The 19,541-nt window shown below is 42.4% G+C and overlaps 1 protein-coding gene across 1 annotated transcript in view; it reads left to right on the top strand.

Annotated features, from left to right (window-relative positions):
• RAD51C (RAD51 paralog C) overlaps positions 1–19,541 on the top strand; it is a 74,550-nt gene that overhangs the window by 1,866 nt on the left and 53,143 nt on the right. The window contains exons 2-4 of the mRNA XM_070742689.1: positions 1,421–1,679; positions 15,222–15,388; positions 17,096–17,229. Of these exons, the coding sequence (XP_070598790.1) occupies positions 1,421–1,679; positions 15,222–15,388; positions 17,096–17,229 (560 nt within the window). The remainder of the gene's footprint in view (positions 1–1,420; positions 1,680–15,221; positions 15,389–17,095; positions 17,230–19,541) is intronic.

The raw sequence follows: 19,541 nt of genomic DNA, 5'->3' as shown, positions 1-19,541 counted from the left end.
ATGTGTGTTATAGTGTGTGTGTGTGTGTGTGTGTGTGTGTGTGTCTGCATGTGTGTGTTACCGAGTGCACTTCAGATACTCCCACTGTGGATCTGGCCATGTGTTAAAACAGATTTTTCCCCCCTGGGTTCTACAGGAATCTGAAGCAACATACCTCTTGAAGGATTCCTAACATGATTCTAAGATGAGTTCAAAGAATCTTGTGTTATGGCATTTTATAAATTGTAATGAAAGATACATTAATGTCTAAGGTGACAAAATAAATTGGAGAATAAATCCAGTGGGTTTTACTTTTTAGTGGACAACAGTAGGAATGCACTTTGTCAACCACAAGGTGGTGCTATCATGCCATGCTTTAGCTTTCATTAAAAAAACAGGTGGGTTTAAAGCAGCATAAATAAAATGAGGAATAAAAGAGATTTTTAGATATATCAAAACCCTATGAAAATGTATGGCAATTAATTTTATGAAAGCAGTTGTTTACTCATGCTCTGCCCTACTCTTTTATAATTTGTTTATCAATATATAAAAAGTATAGTTATAACAAACAGGTTGAAACAATTCTAGCAATTGAAAGAGTAGTAGATGTTTGGAAAAAATTTCCAGCAGACATAGTTGGTAAATCCACAATAACTGAATTTAAACATGCCTGGGATAAACCTATATCCAGCCTAAGATAAAATATAGGAAATAGTATAAGGGCAGACTAGATGCACCAGGAGGTCTTTTTCTGCCGTCAATCTTCTATGTTTCTAATTTAAAAGTAAGTGCCCAGCAGCAGCAGCAGTAGAAAAAAATCTTGTTAAAAGTTTCAACTACTAGAACCATGATGGTGAACCTATGGCATGCGTGTCACAGATGGCATGCGGAGCCATATCGGAGGGCACACAAGGCATTGCCTTATGTCAACTCTAGCTGATTTTTGGCCTTGTGGAAGGCCGTTTTCACCTTCAGGCTTCAAAGCGCGATAAACAGCCCAACCGGCCAACCAGAAGTTCAGAAAAACGAACTTGTTTTGGGGGCATTTTTCCCCTGAAGCCTCCTGAAGTCTAGGATGGTGAAAAACAGGCCAATGGGCCAACCAGAAGTTCATTTCTGAATTTCCAGTTGGCCTGTTTGGCCTTTTTTCACCATCGCAGGCTTCAGGAGTCTGGAGGTTTCAGTGATGCCTGTGGACATATGTGTGCAGGGTGTAGCACGTGTGTGTGTTGTGTGCATGCGTGGGGAGACATGGGTTTGGGCACGTGCACACACGCTAGCATGCACGTGCACACCATTTTGGCATGCGAGCCAAAAAAAGCTTCACCATCACTGTACTTTTGGGTATTCCCCAAAGAAGGATATTTTTTAAATAGCTATTAGTTAACTACTTGTGTCCCTTTTTAATTATATTAACATAGTCTGTGTTTTGATATTTCAGAGATTGGCATTTCTAAAGAGGATGCTCTAGAAATTTTAAAGGTGATCAAACGGGAACAGCAAAATGATGGAGCAAAGCCTTCTGAAGAAGCAGAAACTGTTAAGAAGAGTACAGCCCTGGAACTGTTGGAAAAAGAGCAGACTCAAGGATTCATCGTCACCTTTTGCTCTGCATTGGATGACATCCTTGGTGGAGGTGTGCAGCTCACCAAAATTACAGAGATCTGCGGAGTGCCAGGTGTCGGGAAAACACAATTGTGGTAAAACACAACATTAAAGTTCACATTGCTGCAATTTCCCCCTTTTCATCACTTTATTAATTGTTAGACTTACCGTATTTTTTAGAGTTTAAGATGCACTCTCCCCCCTCCCCAAAAAAGTGGGTGAAAATTTAGGTGCATCTTATAGACAGAATACAGGCCTGTTTTTGGGCTCCCGAACTCTCCGTGTGTCGCATTTTTGCCCTCCCCAGCTCCCAGAAGCACTGCAGGCCAAAAATGGGCACATTTTTGACAAAAACAGGCCTGCTTTTGGTGAAAACAGGACATATGAAACACTGAAGAGTGCTTCTGGTGCCGGGGAGGGCAAAAATGCGATACACGGAGGGCAAAAAGTATTTTTCCCCTTGTTTTCCTCCTGTAAATTTAGGTGTACCTTATAGTCCAAAAACATATAGTATATACAGCGTCATAGTGCTTTCTAGCACTCTGGGCAGTTTGCAGAGTCAGCATATTTCCCCCAACAGTCTGGGTCCTCATTTTATCAACCTCAGAAGGATGGAAAGCTGAGTCAACCTTGAGCTGGTGAGATTTGAACTCCTGGCAATGGTCAGAGCTAGCCTGCAATACTGCATTCTAACCACTGAGTCACCACAGCTCTTTAAGTTGATACCATGGGATGGTAGATGAATTGAATTTACAACTCCATGTTTTCTATTTGAGAGGTTGGTCCAGCAGTGCATAGGTCTCTAAATTTGGCAATGTTAAGACTTACAGATTTCCAATTCCAGAATTCCACACCTAGCATGGCTGGCTAAGGAATTCTGGGAGTTGAAGTCCACATGTCTTAAAATTGCCAAGTTTGGAGACTCCTGCTCTAGTGATTAAGCCAACAGGCTAGGAAACAGAAGACTGAGTTCAGAAGACTCTGACGTCTTAGATAAGACAAACTGGCTGTGAGAATTTGAGCCAGACACCCGGAGTGAGTGAGTTCTAGTCCTGCCTTAGGTATGAAAGCCAGCTGGGTGACTTTGGGCTAGTCTCCCTCTCTCAGCCCAACCCACTTCACAGGGTTGTTTTTGTGTGGTAAGTAGAAGGAAGAAATGTTATTTTAAGTATTTTCACTCCTTTGAGTTATTTATAAAGATAACAAAGGTGGGATGAAAATTTAATAAAGAAGATGGATAGCTATCATGGGCCGGAACAAATAAGTGGGAAAGACTTATAATCATAACTGGATAGATAGCAACAGTCTGACCTTAAAGGACAGCTGCTTAACGCTCTTAGCATATGTACTACTAGCATTTCTGTCAGTGAGCTCCTGCAGTCTAAAAAAAATCTCTTGATCAGCTTTTCATCCTGATTTACTGACTGGCTTTCGGCAAATTCATTTCAGCCAGAGTGCTGCTTTAAGGTAGATTATAATACTGGCATCTATCTTAAAAAAGATGTAATCATATATTACGGATATAATGGCTGGATTTCCACACTTGGTTGAACCTGTGTTTTGTTTGGCTTTGGCTTAGCTTAATCAAACCATCATATTTAAAGTTCTTGAATACCCTACATAGAGCCTTTTGACACCAGGATAGTATAATGAATACCCAGGACACCACAGGAAGAGCTCATCTTCCCCAGGCAAAGGTTTTTCCTCCTGTTCATAAAATTAAATATAGCATAATAATCAGTTAAGGAATTTTTTTTCTATTCCGAGAGAAGCCAGATACAAAATCAAAACCTTTGGAGCTCTGCCTTTACAGGCCTCACTTAAAAACAGAATTTAAGCCCAACATTTTTGTTGCTAAGCAAGACAGTTGTTAGGTGAGCTTGCTCCTTTTTATGGCCATAGTTGTTAAGCGAATCATTGCATTTGTGAATTGAATCTCGCTTCCCCATTGACCTTTATTTGTCAGATGATCACATGGCCTCAGGATACAGCATAATGCATGCTAGTTGCCAAGCACCTGAATTTTGACCATAGGAATGGTCATATGTGTGGAGAACAATCATAAGTCTCTTTAAAGGCCATTGTAACTTTGAACGGTCACTAAAAAAAAAAAAAGTAAATTGAGGACTACTTGTACTGTATTGCCACTTTGTCCTTTCAGAAGACATACATTCTCTTTACTTTTCCTATAATTTAATTTAATATATTGTATTTATATGCCGCCCAACTCCTGAAGGACTGTTCAGCTTACAACAGGATATAGAAAATACATTTTAAAACATCATAAAAGATTAAAAAACAGTTTAAAAAATCACATACCGGTACATACATATCATTCAGGCCGGACCTCGCAAATTATGAGATCAACGGCCGCAAGCCTGCGGGAAAAGCCAGGTCTTCAATGCTTTCTGGAAGACCATTAAAGTGAGGGCAGTTCAGATCTCAGGGGGTAGTTGGTTCCAGAGAACCAGGGTAGCCACAGAGAAGGCCCTTCCCCGCGAGCCCGCTAGCTGACACTGTTTAGCTGACAGGACCTGGAGAAGACAAACTCTGTGAGATCTTACCGGTCACTGGGAACTATGAGGTAGAAGGCGGTCTCGAAGATAACTTCGCCTTGAGCCATGTAGGGGTTTAAAGGTAATAACCAACACCTTGCATTGAGTCCGGAGACCAATAGGGAGCCAGTGCAGCTCACAGAGGATTTATGTAATGTGAGTGCACCTAGGTGCACCTACAATCACTTGCACGGCTGCATTGTGGACCAATTGTAGTCTCTGAACACTCTTCAGGGGTAGCCCCATGTAGAGTGCATTGCAATAATCAAGCCATGAAGTGATGAGGGCATGAGTGACTGTGAGGAGAGTCTCCTGATCCAAGAAGGGTCGCAGTATGTGCACCAGACAAATCAGTGCAAAGTGCCCCTAGCCACAGCTGTTAGATGTTAGTCTAATCTTAGCTATGGGTCTAGGAGGGCACCCAAATTGCGGACCCGTTCTGAGGGGGACAATTTCTCCCCCCCCCCCCCCCGAGCCAAGGATGGACAGTCAATACAGTCTTTAGGAGGCAGCACCCACAGCCACTAGGTCTTGTCTGGGTTAAATCTGAGCTTGTTGACACCCATCCAGACCTTCACAGCTTCCAGGCACCAGCACATCACGTCCGCTAGTTCTGTTCACGTCCATCATCATTTGTGGTATGTTTTGAAAGGTTTACCCCACTCCAGGTTCTTCCTTTTCTGACAGACCCTACAATTTCTGGAGGTAACTTTCTATTTTTTATATTCCTCTCTGTCCATTTCCTATATATGATTCTTTTACTCTTCATCATTTTAGAGAATTCTGCACATTGGCCTCTTTTACTTTCTCTTTTGTCTTTCTTGAGGGGATTGTTGGCGATTGTACTTCCAGTACGTCATTTTGCAGGATTTCTTACCCTTCCTGCACAATCCCTCATTGGGATTTCAGGGCCATGGGAACTGACCTTTCCTTCCTCAGAGTCCATCAAAATCTGCTCTCCTTCTCATTTCTCTTTTCTCCAGATACTATTAATTCAAGGCTAACATGTTCACTTTCCCCCAAGGTACCTTGTCATTTTCACTTCTTTAAACAATTAATCTCTGATGGTAAGAATTAGGTCCATGGTGGCAGATCCCGTTGTTCTTTTTTTTAAAAAAATACCTTCCGAGAAATGAAGTCGGCAAGAGAGAGCGAGAATTTGTTTGACCTTTGACTCTTTGGCAGATTCCCAGCAGATGTCAGGATAATTGAAATGTTCCATTATCAATATTGCATGCCTCTTTGAAAGACTGGTCATCTAATGCAAATAGATCAATGGCTATTAACCTTGGTGGCCATGTGACAGCCACTCAAGGCCATCTGCTGGAAGGCTAGTAAGCTTCCTTGTATGCTTGGTCGACTACTGTGAGAACAGACCCCTGGACTAAATGGGCCCTAATTATGTTCTTATGACCTCATGAACCCATCTTTATCTTCTGCCTGTCCAAATGGTCAGCAATAAACTCTCATAATCCTATCCGTTTTTTGTTTCTCTCTGCATTCTTAGAGATAATATTCTTTAATAATGTAAGACACCCAGAGTCACCTTGTGGTGAGGTAGGTGGTAAATAAATTTAATAAACAAACAAATAAAAATATTCTTAGTCGCATATTTCATGCAGGATTTCCATGCTCCGATTCCTGAATTTCTGAACAAGCATATTTGTTCTTTACATTTAATTCAACACTCCCCCACGCACAAACCCTTTCTGTTGAGTTTGTTCCAATAAATTGCTAGTTTGCACTGTTATACATGCCAGTGTTAAGTAACATCCCGTCAACTTTCAGCAAGAGAATATTTGCAGCCCAGGATTGAACTGTGGGGTGCCTGGTGCTCTCTGAGCTGGGCTGTCTTTTTCCAGACTTTTTTAGGAATGTTGTTATTATTATTATTATTATTATTATTATTAATTATATTTGTATCCCGCCCCTCTCTGTAGACTCGGGGCGGCTCACAGCAATAATAAAAACAATGTACAATAACAAATCTAATATTTGTCAGGCGGTAGGGAAAGCAAGTAGGATGCTTGGCTGCATAGCTAGAGGTATAACAAGCAGGAAGAGGGAGATTATGATCCCACTATATAGAGTGCTGGTGAGACCACATTTGGAATACTGTGTTCAGTTCTGGAGACCTCACCTACAAAAAGATATTGACAAAATTGAACGGGTCCAAAGACGGGCTACAAGAATGGTGGAAGGTCTTAAGCATAAAACGTATCAGGAAAGACTTCATGAACTCCATCTGTATAGTCTGGAGGACAGAAGGAAAAGGGGGGACATGATCGAAACATTTAAATATATTAAAGGGTTAAATAAGGTCCAGGAGGGAAGTGTTTTTAATAGGAAAGTGAACACAAGAACAAGGGGACACAATCTGAAGTTAGTTGGGGGAAAGATCAAAAGCAACATGAGAAAATATTATTTTACTGAAAGAGTAGTAGATCCTTGGAACAAACTTCCAGCAGACGTGGTAGATAAATTTATTTATTATTTATTTATTATTTGGATTTGTATGCCGCCCCTCTCCGAAGACTCGGGGCGGCTCACAACAAGTGAAAAACAATCCAATACAATCCAATTAATTAAAATATTATAAGTTTAAGAAAATCCCCAATACTAACATACACACATACAGGCATACCATATATAACTTCAACGTGCCCAGGGGGAGATGTTTAGTTTCCCCATGCCCGACGGCAAAGGTGGGTTTTAAGGAGTTTACGGAAGGCAGGAAGAGTAGGGGCAGTTCTGATCTCCGGGGGGAGTTGGTTCCAGAGGGCCGGTGCCGCCACAGAGAAGGCTCTCCCCCTGGGGCCCGCCAACCGGCATTGTTTAGTTGACGGGACCCGGAGGAGGCCCACTCTGTGGGACCTAATCGGTCGCTGGGATTCGTGCGGCAGAAGGCGGTCTTGGAGATATTCTGGTCCAGTGCCATGAAGGGCTTTAAAGGTCATAACCAACACTTTGAATTGTGACCGGAAACTGATCGGCAACCAATGCAGACTGCGGAGTGATGGTGAAACATGGGCATACCTGGGTAAGCCCATGACTGCTCTCGCAGCTGCATTCTGCACGATCTGAAGTTTCCGAACACTTTTCAAAGGTAGCCCCATGTAGAGAGCATTACAGTAGTCGAACCTCGAGGTGATGAGGGCATGAGTGACTGTGAGCAATGAGTCCCGGTCCAGATAGGGCCGCAACTGGTGCACCAGGCGAACCTGGGCAAACGCCCCCCTCGCCACAGCCGAAAGATGGTTCTCTAATGTCAGCTGTGGATCGAGGAGGACGCCCAAGTTGCGGACCCTCTCTGAGGGGGTCAATGATTCCCCCCCCAGGGTAATGGACGGACAGATGGGATTGTCCTTGGGAGGCAAAACCCACAGCCACTCCGTCTTATCCGGGTTGAGTTTGAGTCTGTTGACACCCATCCAGGCCCCAACAGCCTCCAGGCACCGGCACATCACTTCCGCCGCTTCGTTGACTGGGCATGGGGTGGAGATGTAAAGCTGGGTATCATCGGCATATTGATGATACCTCACCCCATGTCCTTGGATGATCTCACCCAGCGGTTTCATGTAGATGTTAAATAGCAAGGGGGAGAGGACCGACCCCTGAGGCACCCCACAAGGGAGAGACCTCGGAGTCGACCTCTGACCCCCCACTAACACCGACTGCGACCGGCCAGAGAGGTAGGAGGAGAACCACTGAAGCACAGTGCCTCCCACCCCCAACCCCTCCAACCGGTGCAGAAGGATACCATGGTCGATGGTATCGAAAGCCGCTGAGAGGTCGAGGAGCACCAGGACAGAGGATAAACCCCTGTCCCGGGCCCGCCAGAGATCATCCATCAACGCGACCAAAGCGGTTTCCGTGCTGTAACCGGGCCTGAAGCCCGACTGCCGGGGACCAAGATAATCGGCTTCTTCCAAGGACCGCTGGAGCTGGAGTGCCACCACCTTCTCGACAACCTTCCCCATGAAGGGAAGGTTGGAGACTGGACGATAGTTGTTAAGTACTGCTGGGTCCAGGGAAGGCTTCTTGAGGAGGGGGCGCACAAGCGCTTCTTTATAGAGTGATGGAAAAACTCCCCTCCCCAAGGAAGCGTTGGTAATCTCCTGGGCCCAGCTCCGTGTCACCTCCCTGCTGGCCGAAACCAACCAGGAGGGACACGGATCCAGTAAACAGGTGGCAGAACTCACAGCTCCAATGGCCTTGTCCACTTCATCAGGTGTCACCAGATCAAACTCTTCCCAGACAGGTGGACAAGTACGTGCCCCAGTCACCTCGACTGACTCGTTGTCAGTCGACTCTGTTTTACAATTGGAGTCGAGGTCGGCCCGGATCTGAGCGACTTTATCAGCGAAAAACGTGTTAAACTCCTCGGCACTACTCTGCAAGGGCTCCCCAACTCCCCCCTGATTAAGAAGGGAGCGGGTCACCCTAAACAGAGCGGCCGGGCGGGATTCCGCTGATGCAATCAAGGCGGCATGGTACGCGCATCTTGCCGCCTTGAGCGCCACTTTGTAAGTCTTAATAAAAGCTCTTACAAGTGTTCGATCAGATTCAGACCTACTCTTCCTCCATCGCTTCTCTAGACGTCTCTTTTGGCGTTTCAACTCCCGGAGCTCCTCGTTGAACCATGGAGCTCTACGGGGTCTAGCGCCACGGAGAGGTCGCAAAGGCGCAATCCGGTCAAGAGCCTCCGCAGCAGCCGTATTCCAGGCCTCCGCAAGAGACTCTGCCGAACTGTGGATGAGTGCCTCTGGAATAACCCCAAGCGCCGTCTGGAAACCCTCTGGATCCATTAGGCGTCTGGGGCGGAACATCTTCATTGGTTCCGCCTCCCTGCGGGGAAGGATTGGAGCCAGGAAGTTAAGCCGTAGTAGAAAATGGTCTGACCATGACAAAGGCACTGCTTCTAAGCCCCTTAGTCTCAGACCATTACTCAATTGCTCGGAAAGGAATACCATGTCAGGTGCGTGCCCCCCCTCATGAGTTGGACCCCGTACTACTTGAGTCAGGTCCATGGCTGTCATGGTGGCCATGAACTCCTGTGCCAACCCCGAGGTTTCGCCGAGTGACGGCAGGTTGAAGTCCCCCAAGACAATAAGTCTGGGGAACTCCACCGCCAACCCGGCTACCTCCTCGAGTAGCACAGGCAGGGCTTTTGACACGCAGCTGGGAGGCAGGTACGTGAGAAATAAGCCCACCTGAACCCCTAAGTCCAACCTCATCAAGAGTGACTCGCAACCCGCAATTTCCGGAGCAATGAGTCCACGCAGGCAAAGGCTCTCCCTGGCTATAATAGCCACTCCTCCCCCCCTTCCCTGGGGTCGAGGTTGATGCCATATCTGAAACCCAGCTGGGCAATCCACAGTAACTGAATTTAAACATGCCTGGGATAAACATACAGTATATCCATCCTATGATAAAATACAGAAAATAGTATAAGGGCAGACTAGATAGACCAGGAGGTCTTTTTCTGCCGTCAGACTTCTATGTTTCTATTTAAAAATATCTAAAAACCCATTATTTTAAAAAGGCATACATAAACTAAGCTTTTAAAAATGATTATTATTATTTTGCTTTGCATCAGTTGTATCTTTTGCAAAGCCTGTGCAGCTCCTTTGGAAGTTACTTGCAGGAGTAACGCATACAAGACCATGCACTGCAACTCTGCTTCATTGGAAATAAAACCGAATGGAACCATATCGTAGCAACAGAAGAATAAATAAGCCCAAGAATTAAGCACATTCTGATAAACATTTGTGCGACTTTCACCACAATCATCAATTCCCATCTTACATCCTACAGAAATACAGCACCTAAGGCCAACACATACCGTACATATCTTAGGCCACAAATTTCAACACCTCTCCCAGGAAATCTGGATTGCCAAGTGTACATTTTGACATGCTTCCTAAAACAGAAATGCACACTGATTTTATAGAAGCGCACGTTAGATTTTTTTTTAAAGTAATTTTTTAAAAAAACTTTTATTTAGGTTTTCAAATATAATAAAAAGAGAAAATATATACACATGCAGACCCTAACCCATTTCTGAATCAGTATGCAACATTTTCATATTGGGTTAGTTACTTTCATCAATGAAAAAGTAAAATGAGTTTATGTTATTAAACATTAGTATTTATGTACTTCATCTGTTGTCATCTAAGTATGTTTTAGTTTCTCATCATCTCTTTGAATTATTCTATTCTCAATCCAGTTGTACCATTTATCCCATAGTTTGTTTGTTCCATCTACTTTCGTGCCCTTAATGTCTCGTCATCTCATCCATCTCCGCACACCTGTAGATTTTTTCTATTATTTGCCTTTCTGACGGAGTGTCTGACTTTTCCAGTTTTGAGTGTAAGTGATTCTCATGGCGGTGATTTTGATGTGCCAAGTTGCCAAACCTTTCTAGGTACTCAGGAACAGTAATCATTTCCTAACCATTATTTCTTTCCTTCTGTACAGGAGGCACTGCAGCTTAATAACCTTGGGAAACTTTCCCTACAGCCCATTCAATGCAGTGAAAAAATGATATTTGTTTGGATCAAAAAACATGTTTGTCAAAACACATCTAAACTTCCTTTTTTCAATCCCAGCTGGTTTGTCCATTTCCTTTATAGTATAAGGGCAGACTAGATGTTCACCTAAATATATTTGTCTTCCTGGTTTAAAATTTCCCTGTTTCTTTTCTGTACTCTGTGTATTGGTGTAAAGAGTTCAGGAGTTTCAAATTTCACCTACTGATCTCTGTTATAGTGTCCTGCAAGAGCCCTCATCCTGGTTCCTGCTGCTCCACTGTGTTCAGTTTTCTTGGCCCTAATCTTTGGCTGCATACGGTAATTAGGGGCAATCCTGTTTCTTTCTAGGATTCATTCATGAGGATAGATTACTGTCATAAAATTCTTCTGACGTAAACAGATTCTTAAAATAAGAACAAGAAGATTGGAAGGGACCTTGGAGGTCTCCTAATCCAACTTTCTGCTCAAGTAGGAGACCAGATACCGATGATGGCGAACCTTTTTTTCCTTGGGTGCTGAAAGAGCGTGCGCGTGCGCTATTGCACAGGCGCAAGTGCCCACACCCGTAATTCAATGCCTGGAAAGGGTGCAAGCAGCTTCCCCCCCACCCCTGGAGGCCCTCTGGAGGCTGGAAACGGACTGTTTCCCAACTTCTGGTAGGCCCAGCAGGTTCATGTTTCACGCTGCAAAGGCTTCCCTGGAGCTGGGGCGCCGGGGGAGGTTAAAAACTCCCTCCTCCATCCCCGTGGAGGCTCCCTGGAAGCTAAAAATGCTCTCTCAGAGCCTCTATGGGAGCCAAAAATCAGCTGGCCGGCACATACTTCCATGTTGGAACTGAGCTAGGGCAATGGCTCATGTGCCAGCAGATATGGCTCCGCGTGCCACCTGTGGCACCTGTGCCATAGGTTCGCCATCACTGCCATACACCATTTCAGACAAATGACTGTCCGAAGCTCTTTTTAAGAATCTCCACTCCGCTGATTAATTGTTCTCACTGTCAGGAAATTTCTCCTTATTTTTAAGTGAATCTCTTCTCGATTAGTTTCTTTGTTAGATTTCTAAGCCGCCCAACTCCTTCTGGACTCTGGGCGGCGCACAACAATTTAAAAACCATCAAAAAACATGATTTGGAGAATAGGTTGACATCCCCCCCATCCTCTTCTTTGTAGAAATTAGAATATAGCTAGGCTGTCACTCCTGGTCCTTCCCTTTGTCAGACTAGGCATACCCTATTCCTGAAGCTGTTCTTCATCAGTTTTAACCTCCAGTCCCTTAATCATCTTTGCTTCTCTTCTCTGTACTCTTTCTGAAGTCTCAACATGAAATGTAAACCTGAGATGTAGAATACCTTCCCAAGGAAAGTGTCTGTTCTAATTCTGTAACAATGCTTTTGTAAAAATCCTGTTCCCCTTTTTCCCATTACATACCTTATTTTGTGAGCCCCACAGTATACAACATCCCCTCTACTGGCTTTTTCTAGCTTTGTTGCTAAATGTTTTTAATAACTATGCTGAGGTCCTTCAGATCAGGGGTAGGCAAAGTTGGCTCTTGTGGACTCCAAGTCCCAGAATTCCCAAGCCAATAATGCTAGCTCAGGAATTCTGGGAGTTGAAGTCCACATGTCATAGAACAGCCAGCTTTGCCTGTCCCTGCTCCAGATGATGCTATAGTTTGTCCCGGTAAAATATATCAGAAACACTCCCATTTTCCTCATCCATGCAGCAGTAAAAGGGGATTTTTAATCTTGCATAGTACAGTTATTCTTAACCAGGGTTTGTGTCACGTTTTGTTGTAGTTTAGGATCACTCTCCGTCTAAGTTTCAGATGTAAGACTAAATTGCTTAATTGAAACAGAAGGAAAGGCTTCTGTTCTTATAGCTGGGCCAGAATGAGAGAGGGAGGTGTTGAAATCTGGAATGAGGTTTGTTCCCATCACAATAAAATTATGTATGTGAGCCTTGCTATTATAAATATATTGGATTGCATAAACTGCTGAATAATAAGGTGCTGCAAGGCTTTGGAAATAATTTTGCAGAAAAGGTAGCACCTCTCTGCAATTCTTTAAAGCAAGGAGCAACGGCAGACTCTCAGGGAAACCACTCCTACACACTCTGGAACACCTTTTCTGAATTATTTCCAAAGCTCTGCACAACCCCACTGAGTAACGTAGGAGTATTTTGTGTGATGAAGCTGTTCTGGAAAGAAATAAACCCGAGTCGATTACTTAAAATGCATTGCAATCTTGTTCATTTGCAAAATGGCAAGGTTCATCTCAAGCCATAAAATGGATGAAGTAACTTTTTCCTAGTTCAAACCATGTTAAGCTACATCCTGTTAAACAAATCATGTGTCTATGAATGATGCATATGCTTTGGGGACTTGGTTGCGTTGATTTTATTGCTCATAGTTTGTAGTCATGGCCTCAGGCTTGTTCATACGCCCTGACATTGAGGTCTTATTGCAATTAATGGGAGTTCAAAATATACAATCTTAACTGTAAAGTTAATATTTGTATGTCAAGGTTGAAATAAGGGGATAGCTCATAGTTGAAATAGTGGACTAGCACCGATGTTACATAGCTTGGATAATGAACATCTTACTTAAATATCTGCAAAAAAACAACCGCGCTTAGAGAGCATCAAGGACCCCAGACCCATTTATACGGTGTAGCAGTGAAAGGCACCTAGATAAAAACTGGATGATTGACTTGTGGTCCTGGGTTAGACATAAGGCCAGTTAGATGACTTTGGGCTGATAAGTCTCAGGTGTAAGAAGAAGGAACTGACAAACCACTACTACCCAGAAATGTTGCCAAGACAACTGTAGGGTCTTATCTAGGCAGTCACCAGGAGTAAAGTCCAATTACTTCTGTCCCAAAGGTGCTTTTTTTCAAGAGGCCATCAAACTTTCTGGAGGGTTTTTTGAAGATGTTTTGCTTCTCATCCAAGAAGTTTCTTTACCTCTAAATGGATGGTGGGGAATCGAAGGATTTATACTCCTTGCTGATGACACAGATAAATCTCCAGGAGATCTTAGCCACCTGCTAAAAGAATGGAAGTGACCACTTTGCAATCAGCTGAAGAAGCTTCTTGGATGAGAAGCAAAACATCTTCAAAAATGAACAAACCAGAAAGTCCAGTTGCCTCTTGAAAAAAGCATCTTTGGGACAACCATGACCTGGATGACTGAGAATCTCCATAGACACCTAACTCCTTCTGCTTCTTCCTCACCCTCAGACCACAAATCTTAAAAGTTCCTCACCACAGAACTTGGAGTGATGGTGTTTCCCATTCAATATGACCCTTGACAGATGAAAGATTGATTTCTTTACAGTTAAGGATGGATTGATCATGCACCATTAGGTTGACTCTTAGTAACCACATAGATAAATATATATACTGTACTGCTCAAAAAATAAAGGGAACACTCAAAAAACACATCCTAGATCTGAATGAATGAAATATCCTCATTGAATACTTTGTTCTGTACAAAGTTGAATGTCCACAACAGCATGTGAAATTGATTGTCAATCAGTGTTGCTTCCTAAGTGGACAGTTTGATTTCACAGAAGTTTGATTTACTTGAAGTTATATTGTGTTGTTTAAGTGTTCCCTTTATTTTTTTTGAACAGTGTATATTTTCTATGATGATCTGTTTTTCAGATCTTCAAACAATGCACCACTCATCCCCACTGTAACTGAGTCCTGGTCATCTTCTCTTTCTTTCCACCTTTCCCGGCACTAGAGGCTTCTCCACATGGATAAATCATTGCATAACTGTGTCTACGGTAGGATAATTTGAGTTTACCGTAGCTTGTAAAGTTCTGATCTTTGTAGGTACGAACACATTATGGCTTCTGAATGTATTTTCCAAGACCTTCATTGCTAGTCCACAAAAGTTCTTGTCTACAGCATATTACTTGACTCCTTATTCCTTTATTGTTGATGGTTGCTTTTAAAAGGAGGGCACTATTTAACACTGAGATACTTTCACTATCAATTCTAAGGCTGGTTGTTGTACCTTTGTTATTAATTTGTTGGTCTTTATAATTAGAATATAGAATAACAGCTAGGAGGGACCTCAGAAGTCTTCTAGTTGAACCCCCTACTCAAGGAGAAGACCTTTTACGATTCCAGGCAAATGGTTATCTCTTCTTACAAATCTCCATTGATGGAGCACGCATGTCTTTTAAAGGGAAGTTAATTGTTCTCACTGTCACAAAATTTTTCCTTAATTCTAGTTTGAAACTCTCTTTAATGCTCTTCTTGCCCTGCCCTCAGGTGCTTTGGAGAATAGGTTGATCCCCTCTTCTCTATCACAGCCCCTCAAGTATTGGAAAATTCCTATCATGTCAGCCCTAGTACTAAACATACCTAGTTCCTGCAACCATTCATCATTGCAATCTCCTGTTTTTCATTGTGCTTTTTAACTTCTGTTACAAGGCTTTGCTGACCATTTGTGTTTTTAGCCATCAGGGTAGTACAGCCGTGAGTCAATTTTTAATAACCTTTCTCCGTTGATGTTTTATTATCATTCTCCTTCTTTCCAGCATGCAGCTAGTGGTGGATGTGCAAATTCCAGAATGCTTTGGTGGACTGGCTGCAGAAGCTATATTCATAGATACCGAGGGGAGCTTTATGGTTGATCGAGTTGTGGATATAGCAGAAGCCTGCATTCATCACTGTCAGCTTATTGCTGAAGTGCACCCAGAAGAAGGTTAATTGCCAAACTATATTTGCTTTCATGCAAAGAGTGCTTTTTTCCTGGCTACTCATTCAAACGGTTCCGGTTATTTCCTTAACCATCATAGACCCGTTCAATATTTATTCAAACATAGGAAGGAAATGTATGCGGCATTGAGGCAGAATGTTTTATTCATGCAGAATTAGATTACAGTAATCAGTGTTTCTCAAACTTGGCTACTTGAAGATAGGTGGACCAACTCTGCACATCTTCAAGTGGCCGAGATTGAGAAACACTGACAGTAATAAACCAATGGGCATTCCTAAATTTGGAATAAGAGAAGGGCCATTGAGGACTAAACCTAGACATTTTTATGCCCAACCGAAGCACATAAGATGCTAAAGACACATAAAGAGAAAAAGCTCAGAAATAGATTCTTTGCCAGATTTTGCAAAAATTGCTTTTGGGGGGGGGGGGGGTTTGTTGCATTTCAAGACTTGCTTTTTAAGTACACTTCTGGAAGGGCTGATTCATAAGGTGGGTGAAAAAATAAAGACACAGATCTAATAGCAGAATAATATTAGAAAACTGGTGGGAATGCTTAGTTTATCGCACATGCACGAGTGCCCACACCCATAATTCAATGCCTGGGGAGGGCGAAAACAGTTTTCCCTGCCCCCCCAGAGGCCCTTTGGAGGCTAGAAACGGCCTGTTTCCCAACTTCTGGTGAGCCCAGTAGGCTTGTGTTTCACCCTCCAAAGGCTTCCCCGGAGCCGGGGGAGGATAAAAACGCCCTCCCCCATCTCCCCAGAGGTTCTCTGGAAGCCAAAAACACCCTCCAAGAGCCTCTGTGCGAGCCAAAGATCAGCTGGCCGGCACACACATTCACATTGGAGCTGAGCTAGTGCAACCTGTGGCATCTGTGCCATAGGTTCGCCATCACTAGTCTAGTGGTTAAGGCAGCGGGCTAGAAAACCGGAATTGATGAGTTCAAATCCTGCCTTAGCCACAAAAACTAGCAGGGCGACCACCAGTTCCTCTCAGCCCAACCCACTTCACACAGTTGCTGTTGTGGGGAAAATAGGAGGAGGAAAGTGTGTTGGGGATCTTTGCTGCCTTGAGTTATTTGTGAAAATAATAAAGGCGGGAAACAAATACGTGAAGAAATAAATAAAAATTCCCCATAATATCTTCTGACTTTGGGCAGCATTCCATGAGAAACTAAATTACATTGATTGGTTTCATTTCACAAGCAGAATTCATTAGAGATTTAACAGCAATCTGAATTTAACCAAAACGCAAGTCTCTTGGAAACATTCACAGCTTGGAAAAACATTTGACAAAATTCTGATTTTATGCAAAATTATGCAATGAGACAGTAAAGAAAATTTGGGGACCGCAAATAGGTTTTGTACAGGTATTTTCTTCTGCTCCCGACACTTTTCCTCTTGTCATGCAACAAGACATTCTTAATACTTATATATTATATTTATATATGATAATTTAAATATGGTCATCTGTCTGTCATAGTATATGCTATTATGATTAATTATATGATGATGTGATTTATTATTACAAAAGACTACCACACGCTATCTCTGGAAGAGAATGATTATTCCCCATAACCTTGCTCTGTCATCAGCCTCTGTCTCTGAAGTCAGAAAAAGAAGGATGAGGAATAAACAATAAATTCAGTACAGGTTTTTATTGGGATTTTTTTCTTCCCCTTTTTTTCTTCAGATCATCAAATAGCCTTGGAGACTTTCTCTCTTGAAAATATTCTTTCCCATATTTATTACTTCCGTTGCCATGACTATATGGAGCTGCTGGCACAGGTTTACCTCCTCCCAGATTTTCTCTCTGGACACCCAAAGGTAAGGACCAAAAGGAAGTGCGTTCCCCAGAGGGGGAAAGAGAATGTATTAGAGTGGCAGTAGAGGTAGTCCTTGACTTACGACCAGAATTAAGAGCAAACTTTCTGTTGCTAAGCGAAACAGTTGTTAAGGCTTGGGTTTTGCCATATTTTACCTACTTTGTTGCCCTAATAGTTAAGTGAATGACTGCAGATGTTAAGTTAGTAACGGCTTTCATATGATGCCGGGGCAATAATCGTCATAAATATGTCAAGAGTTCAAATTTTAATCACGCAATCAAGGGAATGCTGTAATACAAGTGTCAAAAATGGTCATAAGTAACTTTTCCCCGTTATCTTCAATCGGTGGCTGAACAAATGATTTTAACTCAAGGACTATCTGCAGCAATTTGCAGCTCCTTTCCATTTTCTTCAGATTTGCATAGTCACTCCACCCCCCCATTTAAAAATAAGTAAGATTTGCTTTCCTTTCTAGTATTCTATAGAATTTGTAAGAGTATACAGTGGTACCTCTACTTACGAACTTAATTCGTTCCATGACCAGGTTCTTAAGTAGAAAAGTTTGTAAGAAGAAGCAATTTTTCCCATAGGAATCAATGTAAAAGCAAATAATGCCTGCGATTGGGGAAACCACAGGGAGGGTGGAGGCCCTGTTTCCTCCGAGGAGATTCCTAGAGAGACCCCATGGGGGCTTCTCCCCGCCTTTTCCGGTTACAGTTTTGGAGGTTTGGGTTTGTAAGTAGAAAATGGTTCTTCAGAAGAGGCAAAAAAAAAATTGAACACCCGGTTCTTATCTAGAAAAGTTCATAAGTAGAGGCGTTCTTAGGTAGAGGTACCACTGTACAGGTAGTCCTCACTTGATGATTATTCGAATGCTTGCCACTAAAGTGCAGTTGTTACATGACTTAATCCCTTAGCAATGGCAACTCTGGCATTCCCTAGTTACTGTTGTTCAGGGTGGATAAAAATGTAAATAAGATAATGTAAGAAGAAATCTGCTAAGAAATCTGTAAGAAGAATTTTTTTTGGTAATGATAATAATAATAATAATAATAATAATTATTATTATTATTATTATTATCTTGTATGTTAAGATTTACTATCAACTTCTCTTTGGCAATGTAAATGTTATCCTGACAGAGCACTGTTTTTCAAAAATGTTTATGAATCGATGACTCTTTTTTAAAAAAAATTAAAAATGATATATTTTTTTTTAAAAAATAAGATTTTTTATTTTTATCAAATTTATTTTAATAAAATGCTTTTGGAATAAAAATCTATCTAAATATAATTTTCTATTTAAGATACATTAATAATTTAGATTGTTCAGTATGAAATGGAGCTTATGTAGAGTGAGGCTGTATATTCTGCAGTATTGAGACTTGGTGATTTAAATAGATTTAAATTAAGCCTTTTTACTAATAATTTTAATCATGATTTAAATTGACTTGCTTTAAATCAAATCCACCCTGCCATCATTAAGCAAGGACCTCATGTGATCACAATGTCTGACTTCCTACCAGCTTCCCCATTGACTTGTTTGTGGGAAACCAGTAGGGAGGTTGCAGATGGCAATCGATGGTAGGATGTTGTGAAGATTGGAAAACCGGGCTGGTTGCTGACCGCAGGGACATTTTGACTGCCAGAGCTTTAAGCAAGGGTCCTCAAACTTGGCAACTTTAAGACTTATGGACTTCAACTCCCAGAATTCTCCAGCCAGAATTCTGGGAGTTGAAGTCCACAAGTCTTAAAGTTGCCAAGTTTGAAGACCCCTGGCTTTGAGGATCAGTCATAAGCATCACTTGTTAAGCATCATGATAAGTTCCAGTAGTCTCTCAACGAACGATGGTTAAGTGAGGACTACCTGTATGTTACAGATCCTTCTGACAGAATGTTCCTGAAAAGAAATCATTAGTTTAATACAGAGCTCCTAAGAGAGATTCCCCCAGAAGCCCTTGCGGTCCAGATGGGAAAACATTTGTTCTCTTGGAAACTGCCGGCACTTCTGGGGGTGTGGGGGAAGATGCAAGAATTCGCTTGATGAAATCAGGCAGGGGGAGAAAGGGAGAACTACGGCAAGGTTCTTGGAATTTGCAGGAAGAAAGATTTTCACAAATAACAATCCAGCACAGAGGTAACGTTTATTCTAACAAGCCCCTACTAGTTAGTAAGCCCACAGAGTTTTAGGTGCAGAGGATAAAGGGGAGGATGCCAAGCAAAAGCATCCCCTTTCAATGGCAGCAAGAATTATCCTGCTGCTCCTAGTAGGAGGCAGAACTGGGGTGTATATTTTCAAGAACATTTCTGGGAGAG

Source organism: Erythrolamprus reginae, chromosome 1, assembly GCF_031021105.1.
Source record: "Erythrolamprus reginae isolate rEryReg1 chromosome 1, rEryReg1.hap1, whole genome shotgun sequence".
Taxonomy (NCBI): domain Eukaryota; kingdom Metazoa; phylum Chordata; class Lepidosauria; order Squamata; family Dipsadidae; genus Erythrolamprus; species Erythrolamprus reginae.
The sequence above is the reverse complement of the archived record's forward strand: the minus strand, read 5'-3'. Positions and strand labels throughout refer to the sequence as shown.